Here is a 15,551-nt window from a genome sequence, read left to right on the forward strand (position 1 = left end):
AAGTACCTGCCAGCTATTAAATACATTGTTAGACTTAGAGGCCCAATTTGTTTTGCATCATGCATGAAATCAATTGCCTAAAATCCCTTGATATTGTAGCAGGATATTTAGTTAAAAGTAGGTCTAATGTGATTGTAGAGGTAAACTATTGTATCTATTGAAAAAAGGAAATGGCTAATCTCTAGAAGGCCCTTTTGCAACCTAGGTTCCTAATAACCATTTTGGGAACCTATATGACGAAGGATTGCTTTAACCAGCATTAAGTTCCTTTAAAAAGGAAGAGCTAACTTGAGAGACTGTTTCATTCTGTATGTAATGGTTAAGAGTTTGGGTTCTGGAATTAGACTGTTTGAGTTGGAATCTAGCACTTACAGTGTAGTCTTTGGCAAGTCTTTTATCCCTGAACCTCCGTTTCTTCATCTCTAAAATGTAAGTAATATATGACTTACTTCACAGAGTGGTTGGTATACACTTGTACGTAGTCAATATTTGATAAAAATTATCCAATCTTTCTATATGCCTTACTAAAATTACATTTTATTTAAATTACCATTTGTAAATGGGTTTTTACTCTTAACAGGATATTAAGAAAATATTTTCTTGTCAATAAATTTGTTTCCGTAATTTTAATGACTATGTAATATTTGAACATGCTATTTGTCATCCTTAACTGTTTCATTATTGTTGTGCACATAGGATTTATCTGATGTTTTTGCTCACTGCAGTATTTTGTAATAATGCTCTTGAATGTGAATCTTTGTGTAGTGCTCCTGTTTCAAGCAACAATAACTAAAATACATATATATAAAGATTATGTTGTGCACAAGTTGCCTATAGAACTTAAATTCATTTTCATTTTACATTTAGGAGTTGAAGTAGAGGTTTCTTGGAGCAGAAAGATCCAAATTGCTGTGAGGTGCCGGCGATTAGGAAGGGTGCTTATTAGTAAACGTTTTTAAAGCATTGGGCCATCTTGTTGGAATTTGTATAGGACTGTTATCCCGAACTTCAGTTTTATTTTACAATGATAAGTTCAAAGAAAATCCAGAGAAATCTACTGTGTTCAAAAATAGTCGATACAACTTTTGAGTTGCAGAAACAGTATTATAAAATCTGTTTTTATGGGGCAAAGGAAGACGGGATGCCTGAGTGTGTTTTTTCTTTCACAAGCAGTCTCATTCCAGTCAGCAGTGTAATTGGAATGCAACTCCAATCTGGAGGAGGAAGGGGAATTTTTGGCAAGAAGATACTGAGCATTTGGGAGTTTTATTCAGATTAAGCATAGACAACCATTCATTATGAGTACAACTCAGTAAGAAGAGCAATAGCGTTCTATTTCTACAGCTGGGATTTACTCTGATATTATTACGTGGTGTGTTGCATTTAGATAACTCCTTTCCAACCAGAAAAATTATTGACTTAAATGAAATGGTAATATTTATTACATCTGCACTTCTGCAAGTGATTTTCTTCAATCACTGCCACAAATCAAATATACTAAAGGAAATTTTTGTGAAATTTAAGAACATTTCTTGAGAAAATAACAACAAAAGGCGTTTATAGTATGATATTTGAATTATGGCTGACCTGCAAGCTCTGAGAGCAAAGGACTATATCTTATTTATCTTTGTATCTGCAGAATCTGTCATAGCATTTGGTACAAAGTGGGTGCTCAGGACACGTTGAATAAAAGAGTGAATGTTGTGGGAAGGTACTCCCTTCTCATTAACCATTTCAAGATGGTCACATCTGCATCTGTGAGAGAGAGAGGAGTTACTGGTATACCAGCATGGCTGACTTTAGTTTATTTGGGTCATCTCTTCTACCTCTTTCAAACCGTCCATCTGCAGAAGGGGTGAATAGAATAGCTAGAGCAGGCTAGGTTTTGGGAATGTAGACTTAAGAATGAGAAATGCTTTGAAGGAATTACTAACATGATTAAATTAGTCTAGTAAAATTAATCTAGTGGAAATCTACAGACCATCTGAGATGGTCCCTAATGAATTCTGGAGTAATGGTATTGCACTAGTGTAATGCCACATTTGTAGTTAGCATGAATCAAAATTAACACATGACTACTCAATATCTGGAGTCCAGTATAATGTTTTGTTTAAGTAGAAAAATTAGTGGAATTCATTGAATTATGTACTTAAGATTTCCACACCTTTCTGTATATATTACTTCAATAGAAAGCTTAAAGATATTGAAATACTAATAGTTGTCTAAGAGAAAGTCTGCATTCCTTAGACTTTATTCTGGCCTCACTCATCTTACAAGTTTTCTCTCCTGCTAGTCTCTTCCTGTAACTTAGTCTAGTGTTTCTCAACATTATTTTTACTTCTCTCCTGTAATAATCATTTAGAAAACAAAAATGAAAGTTCCTCCACATTGCTACCCCTCCCTAGCTCCACGTTTCTCAATCTTGGCTCAACCTTCTATAGTTTCTATTACAAAAGAAATGATAGATTTACAAATATAAATTCATACAAATATAAAATTGTTACAAATACAAAATTACCTTATAATATTCATTCCCCAGGAGATTCTGATACATACCTCTTTGGTTGAGAATTGGTTATGGTGACGATTAGGGGTTTGTCCTATTGAAATTCATTAATTCATTGTTTATTGAGCTCTTATAATTGGTGTCGAGGATGGAGGGAGCAATGGGCTGTGGTTCTAGTACCCAGAGTACATTCCCAAGAGAGACAACAGTGCACTAAAGGCTCCATGTTGTGAAAATAATTTATTATGCAAATAAATAAAATTACCAAATCTCAAGTCAGGTTTGACAATCTTGCTTTCAAAATTTATAAATGAGAGTCTGCTTCTAGGGTATAAAAATAATTTAAGCAGAAACTGGTTGCTAGCTTGATTTCAACAGCTCCAATCTGATCCTGATATTTCTTTATGTTATAAATTAATCTTGTTTCTTCCAGGTCCCTGATATTATCTTCCCTAGGCTCTGGGTTACTAAATTTCAATTTCTCTTCATAAACTTTGAACCTGATTTTAAAGTTCTTTTTTTTCTTTTGATTTTTCATTTGCCCTTTGAAACTTAGTCATATATTAGCAACATCCTATTTATGATTTTTAAAAGAAAAATTTTCAAATATGACCTGATGAGCATATTTTAAATAAAAGGAAACATATAAAAATAAGATTTCGTAAGTGAAAATCATGATTAGTTGAGGATTGGTAATTTATCTGTCATATAGTGTAAAACATTCCCTTTTAGTGAAGTTATTTTAGATTATTTTGGAGTCTGTTTCATTCATTCAACAAATATTTATTGAGTGCCCTTTAAATACTGGGACACTGTGTGCTTGGTGCTGGAGATACAAAGAAGTGAGGCAGACATGATTTATGCTATACGGAGTTTTCAACTCCACAGTTATAAGCAACATTCTAAAAGTAAACAGTTATAATAAAGTATGATGAGTGCCTGTGATAAGTATGGGCTTCTGTGAAATACAAGTGGGCGGAGGGTTGGGGCGAACATGTTCTAAAAGGCTTCCTTCCCTTTTGAGATGAGTAGGTGGAAAAGCTTGGGAAACATGTTTCAGGCAGAAGGAATGGCACATGAAGGCTATGGATGAGAGACGGAGTACATTTGAGAAAGTGAAAGTTTAGTGTGACAGGATCTTGGACTTGGGGGTGTGGAGGGAAGGGCTGGTGATGAAAGTTGAGGTCAGAGAGGTAAGCAGGAGCCAGAGCCAGAAGGGCATTGCCAACCAATGTAAAGTTTGGGCCCAAAGATCTTAGGAATGTTTTAGGGATGAAGGTCAGAGAGGAGGAAAGAGAGACAAGGTTCCTGAGAAAGTTGGGTATGAGATCCAGAGCACAGGTGGAAGGATAATTTTGATGAACGTTTTAAGGATGTTTTGGAATGTTATTTGGAGGAGGGGAAATGGATGTAAAGACTTAATCACATTTTGAGGAAGATCACTTTGGGTCCAGTGTGGAGAACTGATTGGAGGGGATTGAGGCTTGAGGCAGGGGACTGATTGGGAGGTTGTTGTAATGACCTAGATAGTAGCTGACAGTGGTCTTGACTAGAGTGTTGGCACTGGTAATGGAAGTGGACAGATGAAGGATATTTCAGAGGCAGAAATATCTAGAGTTGACTAGAGTTGGTAATTGCCAGGAGGTGGGGAGGGAGAGGAGTAGTGAAGGTTGCTGTGGAGGTTTCTGACTAGGACAGTGGAGTGGAAAGCAAGGCTATTTATTGAAAGAAAGTAAACTGGAGGAGCAGTTTTAGGCGCGATGGGAGATGGTGATTGTATTTTGGGGGCATATTTAGTTTGCATGTGTGGAGCTGGAGTTCAGAAGAGAGCTAAGGGTTGGGTTTATAGATTTAGGTGTCATCAAAATGGTAAAGACGAGGGAGAATGTATGGAAAAGTGGCTCTTCAGGTTTATTTTTCAAGAGGACAGGAAGAGTTTTGTCAATCTGTTAAACTGTGAACTCCCTCTCAGGAAAAATGTGAGTTCTCTCTCCCCAAAATAGACATATATGTAACAGGTTACATGTAATTGCAAAATTTACAAAATTGGGCGTCTTTGATCCTTAGGTTATAGAGTAAATGAAGAGGACCTAGGGCAAAACCCTGAAGAATCTCAACTTTCATGGATGGAGCATAGGAAACACATCTGGCAAAGAAGACTTAGCATGAGTTTTATGCCTGGTGTAAAACCAGGTGAATGTGGTGTTAAATAGAAACCAAAAGAAGAGAGGGTTCCAGAAGAGGGAGTAGTGAGTAGTGGCAAATGCCTGTCAAGGGTCAAAAAAGTGTCCGTGGGTAGGTTTAGTAATTAGGTCCCCAGGGCTTTGGAAAAGCAGTGTAGGGGCAGTGGTGAGAGAGGAAGCCAGATTGCAGTGGTTTGAGGCATTAGTGGGAGGTAAAGAAGTGGAGTCACAAAGTGTAGACAGTTCTTTAAAGACGTTTTGTTATCAAGGAGAAGAGGTAGGATGGTGGCTGGAGGGAGGAGGCACGGGCGAGACTTGAGTATGTTTAAATGCCCATGAGGCTGTCAGTAGAGGGACGAAAGACAAGGTGCTGAGAAAGTGCTGTGTTCGATATGAGACCCAGAGCACAGGTGAAGGATCGTGTTAGACATTATAGTGGAAGGAAGAAAAAAAGAATGCATATCAAAACAGTAAGTTTGTCAGATTAGTGACAAGAAGTTGGAGAAATTCGCATGTATTTTGTTTCTCTGAAGTAGGATGTGAAATCATTTCACTTCTTAAATCATAGGATGGTGGTTAAAAAACACCATGCTTACTTCATGAATACTGAAGATTATAATTTGGATTTGTCTATGTGTCGTAAAGGTATTGATCCTGAATATTCTGTTCAGTTTTTATGGTGATAACAAAAGTTTAGGGAGGAATTCTTTTAAATCAAGTTTATGGATTGATATTCTTAGTTATGGCCTTAGTTTTCATGACTGAGTTTTTATGTTTTTAAAAACAAAACTGTTTCGAGGATAGGACCTAAGAGACTGACTAGTAAATCAGTATCTTGTGCTTGTTTAATAATTTTTTATTCATTTACTGGTGACATCTATCTTCAAAATGATTTTTATTTGAACTTTTAAAGTGATCAGTTATATTTAGACTTATTCCCAAGGTTTCTTATGTTAGATGAATTTTTATACACTAAACTTCCAATAATTGTAATTAGTTGAACAGACTATTTAAACTGAGTAGAAGTAAGTAGAAATTAATGAAACATTACTCATAGATATTTTATAAATTAAACTATAAATATATGGAAATTGGTGTTTTCCCTTCACTTGTATCAAGTTTGAATTAAAGAAGTTGTTTATGACTCTCTTCATAAGCACTATTTTTTTAATTGACATATAATGCACTTACTGTAAAATTCACCCCTTTAAAGTGTGCAATTTAGTGGTTTTAATATATTCATAAGGCTGTGCATCCATCACCAGATGAGTAATAATTTAATGCAAGGTAATCCAGAGAATGTGGATTTAGGACATCTAGCTCAGTATGTTAACTTTTTATTTTTGAAAGATATAGTAGATCTATCTTGTCGTTGAGCTGATGATTTAGAAGAAAATTTCTCTCTCCTGTAAAGTTCCTTTGCAGTCTAGATAGAGAGTAAATAACAAAACATTATTGTTTTTTAAAAAAATCTCCTCTGTATCAAGAGAGCTTTATCTTATTTATGATCCCCTTCAATATAAAATTATTTCATTCTTAAAATGTATATATCAACCTGAATTTACATATTTCCTCCCTAGCACTCTTTTTCCCTTGCCACTGAACTACTCTGAGAATAGATCCTGGTGGAAGATAGGAATTGAGTCCTTATTAGGATACCAGATTTATAAACTTCCTTGCCCTCAGCTGTTACTGGTGATCATTGTTAAAGTTGCAACCACTGGCTCAGATGTCTTTTTGTAGTCTTTAGTGAGAGTTTGTGATCATATGTCATACCTTGCTGTAGCTTCATACTTTGCTGTAGTTAGTGTTTAGTAATTATTTACTGGTGTTTTCAGTGTTTTAAAATGAAACTTTTGACAATTCAGTCATACCATTTTAATTCTTCCCATGTATTTTTTGTTTCCCTTACAGTACTCTGTGCAAAAAACTTGGTGAAAAAGGATTTTTTCCGTAAGTAAATTGACTTTAAATCTTGTATGTTGTGTGTAGGTTTTTTTAGATAGCATTTTCAGAATTGTCTAGTTTAGGGATTTCTCTGTTTAGAAATACACTCAATGTTGTTTTATGAATGCTTTGGTTTCAGAGTCTTTTGACATCACATTTGTTAGAGGATTTTGTGCTTTTTTAGCCTCAGTCCCTTTCCCTTTATCCACCCTCCCATATATTTGTGTGAAATGTGTGTGTGTGCAGGTGTGTAAATGTAGACGTGTGTAATGTATAATGAAGGTGTGCACGTACTACTGGACTTCCAAAAAAGGTTTGAGATTATTTTGTAAACACTTTTTTTCTTTTCTCACGTTTTATAGGAAATTTTACCCATGCATTCAGGATTCCTTGGAAGGTAGAAAAGTCGTTCAGCCTACTTGGAATTTCCAGAGTGTAGGAAAGAGATCTCTGCCACACTTGATCATAGGTGCTGTTATGTCTCAGACTCTCAAGCAGACATTTGGTTCCCGTATTTGCAGTCTCTTTGCCAAGCTGTTGTGAATTTTTTTGTGGCTGTATTTAGGATTAAGTTTTGTGAGGGAGGAGTGGGAAGTACCCCTCACGTGTGTTTAAAGTCTTTACCCTGTAACATTATACTTCACAATAGCTTTAAATTATTGAATAAAAATGATAGAAGTTTTAGTAAAAGAACTCTGAGCCAACAAAATTTTATATGTAAAATATTTGAAATTAGAAATAGAGAAAATTTATGAGATTTTTAAATTCAAGTCCTACCAACCAGCAAAAACTGGCTGTGTGTGCTAATTTAATATGGCATTAGATAATTTTTCAAGGGTTTGATTGAAAGAAATAAGCTCTTGGGGGCTGGCCCTGTGGCTGAGTGGTTAAGTTTGTGCGCTCCACTTCAGTGGCTTGGGGTTTCATTGGTTTGGATCCTGGGAGTGGACATGGCACCGCTTGTCGTTTCACGTTGAGGTGGTGTCCCACCTGCCACAACTAGAAGGACCCACAACTGAAAAAAAAAAAAGTACATAACTATGTGCTGAGGGGATTTGGGGAGAAAAAAGGAAAAAAAAAGAAAGAAGCTCTTGATATATTTTTAAATCTTACTTAATTCATTCTACTTGAAATTTTTTTACTTCCAATCTTTCTAGAGTAGAACTGAATTAAAATTTATGAAATAACATAAAATTATATAATTGAAAAAGTTTATGGTATCTGTGCTTATATGGGAAAGCAATTAAATAGGATAATTTGGTACATAGTTAAGAAGAAAGTTAGAAGCAGTCTCCAACTTATGTACCATGTGCCCTCCACCCCACTGCATGTCACCTAATGACCAGTGTGTACTCTTTTTACCCTTCTTAAGGTTGATCTGGGGTAAGATTTATCCTAGTAGGACTGCACAGTGGCAGATAGGATTGGATAGGCAGGTGACAAGAGGAAAAGGGCGGAAAGTCAGGAATGCACCCTCTTAGAGCTGCTTCTATACCCTCCAAGACATCTGCTCTGGTTTTAAAGATAAAATCTTCAGTTTTGTCTCCCAGCGTTCCTTCCCAAATTCTTTTCCTTCCTCCAGAGTCCTAAGACACAGCTTCTCCAATAAAATATCCAGATATCCTTGTCTCAGTTTTCTGAGGAAATCTAGAGGAATCTTACTTTAATTCTTTGTAAACCTCTGAGAGCCGATTATGATCACTTACATGATCTTCATCTGTCCTTAAGTTGTAGGTTAAAAAAAGAAGGAAAGAAGGAAATTCTTTCTCTTTTTCATTTGTGTAGGCAGTAAAAATTAATAAAAATCCTTGAGTTGTGAGCTTGCTTCAGGGATAAGAAAATTAGGGGGAACTGTGTGACTATCTCTAAAACCCAGAATGGAAGAAACATTTGATGGCCGTGGAAAGGGAAACAGAAACGCTGGTCCTGAGGCCTTCAGGGGGTGGAAGTATCCCCCAGGTTCCCACTAGCGAAGGTCCTCCCGCTGTGGTTGATTGACATCTATTTATGATCTGTTTATAAGTTGAGAGTTGCCCACATTAATTTCAGAGAAAGAATTAAATAATAGTTCATAAGTCTTTTAATTAAATGTGAGTGAGAATGTGTGTTTATTGATCAGAATGCAGTTATCATTGATAGTGAAATATAGTTAAGTATGCAGTTTAGTATTGAATGAGAAAAGTAAATTTTAATATGAAGCATAACTATAGGCTGGTGAAATAGATATATATATATATTTTTAACTATAGGAAAAAATATGCTGCCATGTGTTGTCTTTTGTAAGATTAATTTGTATAATTTGAGATAATACTGTTTATTCCAGGGTATCTACCCTTGCTGAGAAAAGTTTTGTTAATTCATTTTTTTGAACTGTTTCAAGTTTATTGGCTTTAAAAACAGATTACTTCTCCCTTCCTCCAAAATTTTAGCAGGAAAATTTTCAAACATATAGGAATATGTAAAGAATTTTACAGTGAATACCCATCTGGATTTTACCATTAAGTTTATCACATATCTATCCATTTAGCCATTATCTGTGGAGTTTTTTTTGCTGAGAAAGATTGGCCCTGAGCTAACATCTGTGCCCATCTTCCTCTACTTTGTATGTGGGATGTCAGCCACAGCATGGCTTGAGCAGTGCACGAGTCCGCGCCAACGAGTTGAACCAGTGAACTCTGGGCTGCCAGAGTGGAGCGTGTGAACTTAATTGCTGTGCCACTGGGCCGGCCCCCATTATCTGTTTTTTTTTAAAGAATGTTTTCATTAGTATAAATTTTTTTCTCTCTTTTATGCAAATTTAAGTAAAATATTTGTTAGTAAGATACTATGTGAAGGTGTATTATATAGGGGCCAATTTGAACTTAACTCAGAACCAAGATGGTTGGTTGAAGTTTTTTTCCTTCCCTCAATCAAAAACAAAAGCTTTATTTTCTCTGCACAGTAACTCACTTTTAAGTTGAGATTTTTTTCCATTATTATTTTCAGCTCATTAAGTGCATTTGTTTAGTAAGGAAGTTCTTGAACTTCAGCTATTTTATGTGACTCAGCAATGATGGGGAGAATTGAGAAATTTAAAAAAACAGAAAATGCTTTAACCGCTTTATATTTACCGCTAGAGGTCTCACTAACTTCAGAAAACTGATAACTTTTGACCACATTAGAGTGATTTGGCTCTCAGGTTAAATTTTTGTAGAATATCAGGTAAGTTGAAACTCTAGGTATTTTTTTATTAGGTAGAGAGCTTAACAGAAGGAAAACAGAAGGATGGGACTCAGACTTTTCGTACTTCATTAAGGATCAAGAAGCCAGTGTTTTTGTTGTGGAAAAAGTTGTTTCTCCTAGTCTTCAATTCTTTAACTAGTTAAACAACATCCAAAGGGAAAGCTGGAAAAGTAATTTTTGTCTGTTTTTCTTAAAAATATACATTTATATGTTTATTTGTTTAGATAGTAGAGTCAAGGGAACAAGAGTGGATTCTTCCCAGGAGAAGATATTTAATGTTATTGAAGGTAGAGGGAAAAGTAGTCTTCCATTAAACACATTTGCAGATGGTTAGGGATTATTGAAATAATGTGAATAGCACTAAACTTTGAGAACAATATAGTTAAATAGATTGATGCCCGATTTAATTTAAAATTTAACACTTAAATTTTGATCTTCTCTTACTTATTTGAAGTTGACAGATCGTAGAATTGGGAAACTGCCTAGGTGATCTCTGTCTGGCCCTGAATCCTGGCAGATTAGTATCTTGACTTTTAAAAAAATTAGCATAGATATCGAGGTGCAAAGGTTCTCCAGTGATCAACACTTACTAACATTTGGTTCTAGTATTTTTAGCTGTCTGTAGGAAATCTACACTATCCCAATATGTCTAACATCCAAATTGTCATTTTTGTCTCTAATGTTTTATTTAGTTCTACCTTCTTCTCCTATTTTATTTTATTTTTTGGTCAAAAGGACCTCTGTTTTCATTGATACTTTGGCCTGAAAACTGTAATGTCATCTTTGATAGTAATTTCTTACTAATTCATATTAGATCTTTCAGAGTAATTCTTTTAACTGTCATTTCCTTTTCCTTTTCATGTGACTTTCCTAGTTTCAGGGTCTTCTCATCCTACTGTTGGGTTGTTACAATAGCTTCATAGGTGGTCTCTGTGCCTCTGGTCTTCCCTTCTCCTGGTCCACCCTGAATACCACTAATAGGAAAATATAACGTATTTACAGCCATGCTCAAGAACCTAAAATGGCTCCCTATTATCTACCTCAGTCATTCCAAGCTCTTATTTTCTGACTTTTAAGCTTCTCTTACTGGATCAATCTTATCTCTCCAGTAGTATTTATTTTTACACCTTAGCACAAACACTTTGTTTAAACTCCTCAAAGCCCTTCGGATACTGTCATGCCCTCCTTGGTGCTCTTCCTATTTGTCCCTTAAAGCTCAAAGGAGTCCCAAGCCTTTCTGTACTGTTCACACTCAAACTGTTCTCTTGTTTTTCTGAGCTCTTGTACTCACTGTTGAACCACGTGGTAAGTGAGAGGTATAATACAGTATAGTGGTTAAAGAGCATAAAATTGAGAGCCAGACTGTACGTGCAGGGGATTAGAATCTAAACTTTAGATCCTACCTCTGCCAGCTTACTACTGTGTGACCTTGGGCTGGTTAATTAGCCGCTTTGTCTTCAGTTTCCTTATCAGTAAAACAGAGATTATAGTGGTATTTACCCCATAGGGTTATTGTGAAGATTAAGAGATTTAATATATGTAAAGCATTTAGAATAGTGCCTGACACAGTATTACAGGTGTTTTCTTTAGAATCATTGCAGTCAAATACTTGTTTATTCTCAAGTGTCCCTCCACCCCCACCTCCATGTAGGGCATTCTTATCTCCCCAGTTAGATGGTAAGTTCTTTTAAGGCAAGGTATTAGATTTTTTTGTTTCATTTTCTCATTACTCATGGTAATTATTCAGTAAAACTTTTTGGCTAACTTGATTTCTTTGTAGCCCATGGTCCTGTGTGAAAACCTTTAAACAGTTCTTTCTTTAAATGAACTGCTAAGGGAGACCTTGGGAAAACTCTAAAGAGAGCCAAGAATGTTTTAAGTATTCACCTTTCTGGGATCAAAGGGCTGGTAAAGATCTATAAAGACTTCCACATTATGAGGTAACCTCTAGACTTTGGTAGTTTATGCTGAGAATGTTTTGGGACAGGAACAAGAAAAAACGTAAGTTTTGGTATTTAATGTAGAACTAACTTTAATCTTAGTTTTAAAATATACCACTTTTCATTTATAGCTAGGTGTTAAACTTTTTAAAAAGAGCTAAAGAATGGAATAATCTTTTGTAACAAATGGTAATCTTTATATAATTAATCTTTCATGTCAAAATATTAATTAAAAAAAAGTTCTTCCCTTTTTTCACAGGACTTCCTGATCCATTTGCTAAGGTGGTGGTTGATGGATCTGGGCAATGCCATTCTACAGATACTGTGAAGAACACACTCGATCCAAAGTGGAATCAGCATTATGACCTGTAGGTTTAAGTGATTAATTTGAAATAGAATCAATATTATTTGATAGAGTCTTTGAAAGGAATGACTGAAAATGATCTGAGTCTTATCTGTGGTATAATTGGGGCTTCACAGAGGGGTACAAAACCCAGTGGGAAGGTACTTTGGCTTTTTGATAGCAGTTTGAGGATGAGGTACCCTTAAGCCTATGAAGAACAAAGTGAAACTGGCTCACAGCATTGAGCAGTTCCCCCCTCCTTTTTTCAATTAAAAAAGGTATTAATTCACTTTAGGCCAATTATAAGTATAAAACCAGAAGTCAGAATTGGGATACACTCATAGGCATTCTTTTTTGCTTCTATATGAATGATTTCTTTCTTTCTTTTAAATTTTATTTTAATCATGGTAGCATATATACCTTTTTAGAAAGGAGAATGATACTGTAAGGCTTTTAATGGGAAAGTGCAGCTCTCTGTCCCATTCTTATTTTTGATACACATTCTCAAGGTTGCTGTTTTCAATAACTTTGGCTACTTATTCTGATATTTTTTCTGTTTCTGGATATCATGCTTATTTTATAGCATCTTGATTTTTTTTTTTTAGGTATTATTTTTAAATTTCCTGCCATAGAAGATGATTTAGCTTTTACAACTGATTTCCCTCATTCCTGCATGACACCTACATGCCCCTTCCTTTCTCCTCGCCCTCCTATAATAGTTATTTGAAACTTTTTGGTTGGATTGTTGTTCTGTGTTTACATTATTATGAGCATGTAAATATTCATAACTGAGTTGTATTAAATATGGTATGTGCAATGATTACATTTCCTTTCTTGACAACTTTTGTTTTTTTAAAGTTAATAACTATCTTATTTTGCTATCTGTTTAGTTTTCTGTCTCATCAGTTAGTTCTTAAACCCTCCTACAGAACTGAACATCTCTGCATATGTTCAGCTACATGAGGACTTGCATTGGCTTTGTTTTCTCCCACCTGGAGCCTCTGTCTTTTGCTCCAGACTGGTCTGGTGGTTCTCAGAGACCTGCACAGCTGTCCTGGGACTTGCCTTTATCATTATGTTGGGAATTTCCTTTGTCTTTTCTAGGTCCAATGACTTCCTATTTTTTGGTTTACTTCCCTGTTTTGGTGCTGTCTATCTTCTGTTGTCATCTTGAGAAAGTGCAAAGATGGAAAAAAAATTTTGAGATCTTATCTGAAAATATGTTTTATCTTTTTACTTGACTGATTGAGTACAGACTTCTAGATGAGACATCACTCCCCCCCCCCCCCCAAATTTTGAATACATTGCTTCATTATCTTCTGGGTCTAGATCAGCACTGTCGAATAGACGTAAAATGTGAGCCACAAATGGGAGCTCGTCTGTAATTTTAAATTTTCTAGTAGTCACATTAAGAAAAAATAAAAAGAAACAGATGAAGTTAAGATTAATAATATATTGTATTTAATTCAGTATATCTAAAATAGTCTCATTTCAACGTATAATCAATATAAAATAATTATTGAGTTATGTTTTATATATGTGTGTGTGTGTGTATGTATGTATGTGTGTGTATGTATATATATATATACCAGGATGAAATATCTGGGCTGTTTCCCCAACTTTATTTTCCAGCATTCCTATTTAATTGTAATTTCTACTCTCACATTTTTAACTTCCAACATCATTTTGCTTTCTGAATATCCCTTTTGCATAGCTTCCTCTTATTTCTTGGATGCAGTAACTTCTCTGATGAGAGAAGTGAGTCTTAATTATAGTTTTCTTCTGTTACCTATGTTGTGTCTGTTTTCTCAGAGTTCCTCTTTTCTGTTAGTTTGATTTTGTTGTCTGTCTTTCATGATGAAGGTGAGGCACTTAAATGTTGATTGGAAGCTCTGTGCCTATGGGTAGAGCTGATCAACTCACTAGTGTAATCAGGTGTGACTGTGATATTTTCATTGCACAGAATTCTCCTGTTTCCTGCCTAGGGCCTATATTCTTGGGTGCTACTGTTCTGGAGCTGAATACTGTAAGGATGCTAGGAGGTCTCTCCATTCACTAGATTAACCTCTCCTTATTACCCCTGTTTTTACTATGGAATTTCACCTCCTCCCTCAGCTGTGCCCAGTGTCCCTGAGTAGAGAATGTTTCAGAGGATAAACCTTTGATCCTCCTGCTAGGATTGGGGATGAACTGGGTGGGAAAAGGATTTGGGGAGTTCTTTCTGTTCCTTTTAAACACTTGCCCCAATCCTTCTGTTTCAGCCCCACCATCACTGTCAGAGTATCTTGGGCATACAGTTTGGGAATATTTCAGGGGTTTTGGGGCAGTGATAGTGTTGCTTCTTCTCTATTCCTCTCTGCAGGCTTAGGTTTCTTTTTTCTCCAGGTTGCTAATTCAGTTGTCACATGCTGTCTAAGCTTCTGCCATTTTATCAACATCTCTTATGTTATAAACATGTTTAATTGTCCTGATAATTGACTAAGTCTTTAGCCTTTTAAGCTTCACAGTCATTCTACTTCACTCTTCATCAACCTCAACTTTTCTTCAAAATGTTCCACTTGAACTTTACCTACAAAAACTAATGTTAGATCTCCCATCAAAACTTCTATGCCTGACAAGAGAAAGGAATACAAGGAATCCAGATAGGGAGTGAAGAAGTGAAACTCTTGCTGTTTGCAGACCACATGATGTTATATATAGAAAACCCTAAAGAATCCATCAGAAAACTATTAAAAATAATTAACAACTACAGTAAAGTTGCAGGGTACAAAATCAACTTAGAAAAATCAGTTGCATTTCTATATTCTAATAACGAACTTACAGAAAGGGAACTCAAGAATACAATTCCATTTACAGTTGCAACAAAAAGAATAAAGTATCTAGGAATAAATTTAACCAAGGAAGTGAAGGACTTATACCATGAAAACTATGAGACATTATTGAAAGAAATAGATGATGACATAAAGACGTGGAGATTCCATGCACATGGATTGGAAGAATAAACATAGTTAAAATGTCCATACTACCCAAAGCAATCTGCAGATTCAGTGCAATTCCAATCAGAATCCCAATGACATTCTTCACAGAAATAGAACAAAGAATTCTGAAATTCATGTGGGGCAACCAAAGACCCTGAGTTGCTAAAGCAATACTGAGAAAAAAGAACAAAGCTGGAGGCATCACAATGCCTGACTTCAAAATGTACTACAAAGCCATAGTAATCAAAACAGCATGGTACTGTACAAAAACAGGCACACAGATCAATGGAACAGAACTGAGAGCCCAGAAATAAAACTGCACATCTATGGACAGCTAATCTTCGACAAAGGTGCCAAGAACATACAGTGGAGAAAAGACAGTCTCTTCAATAAATGGTGTTGGGAAAACTGGACAGCCACATGCAAAAGAAT

General features: G+C 35.6%; 1 protein-coding gene across 6 annotated transcripts in view; it reads left to right on the forward strand.

Moving 5' to 3' along the window:
• The window catches only part of SMURF2 (SMAD specific E3 ubiquitin protein ligase 2), a 115,558-nt gene that overhangs the window by 53,399 nt on the left and 46,608 nt on the right, over positions 1-15,551 (forward strand). For all 6 annotated transcript variants that reach the window (XM_070561586.1, XM_070561587.1, XM_070561584.1 and 3 more), the window contains exons 2-3: positions 6,604-6,642; positions 12,058-12,166. In XM_070561586.1, the coding sequence (XP_070417687.1) occupies positions 6,604-6,642; positions 12,058-12,166 (148 nt within the window). The remainder of the gene's footprint in view (positions 1-6,603; positions 6,643-12,057; positions 12,167-15,551) is intronic.

The sequence above is a fragment of the Equus przewalskii genome, chromosome 10 (assembly GCF_037783145.1).
Source record: "Equus przewalskii isolate Varuska chromosome 10, EquPr2, whole genome shotgun sequence".
Lineage (NCBI taxonomy): Eukaryota > Metazoa > Chordata > Mammalia > Perissodactyla > Equidae > Equus > Equus przewalskii.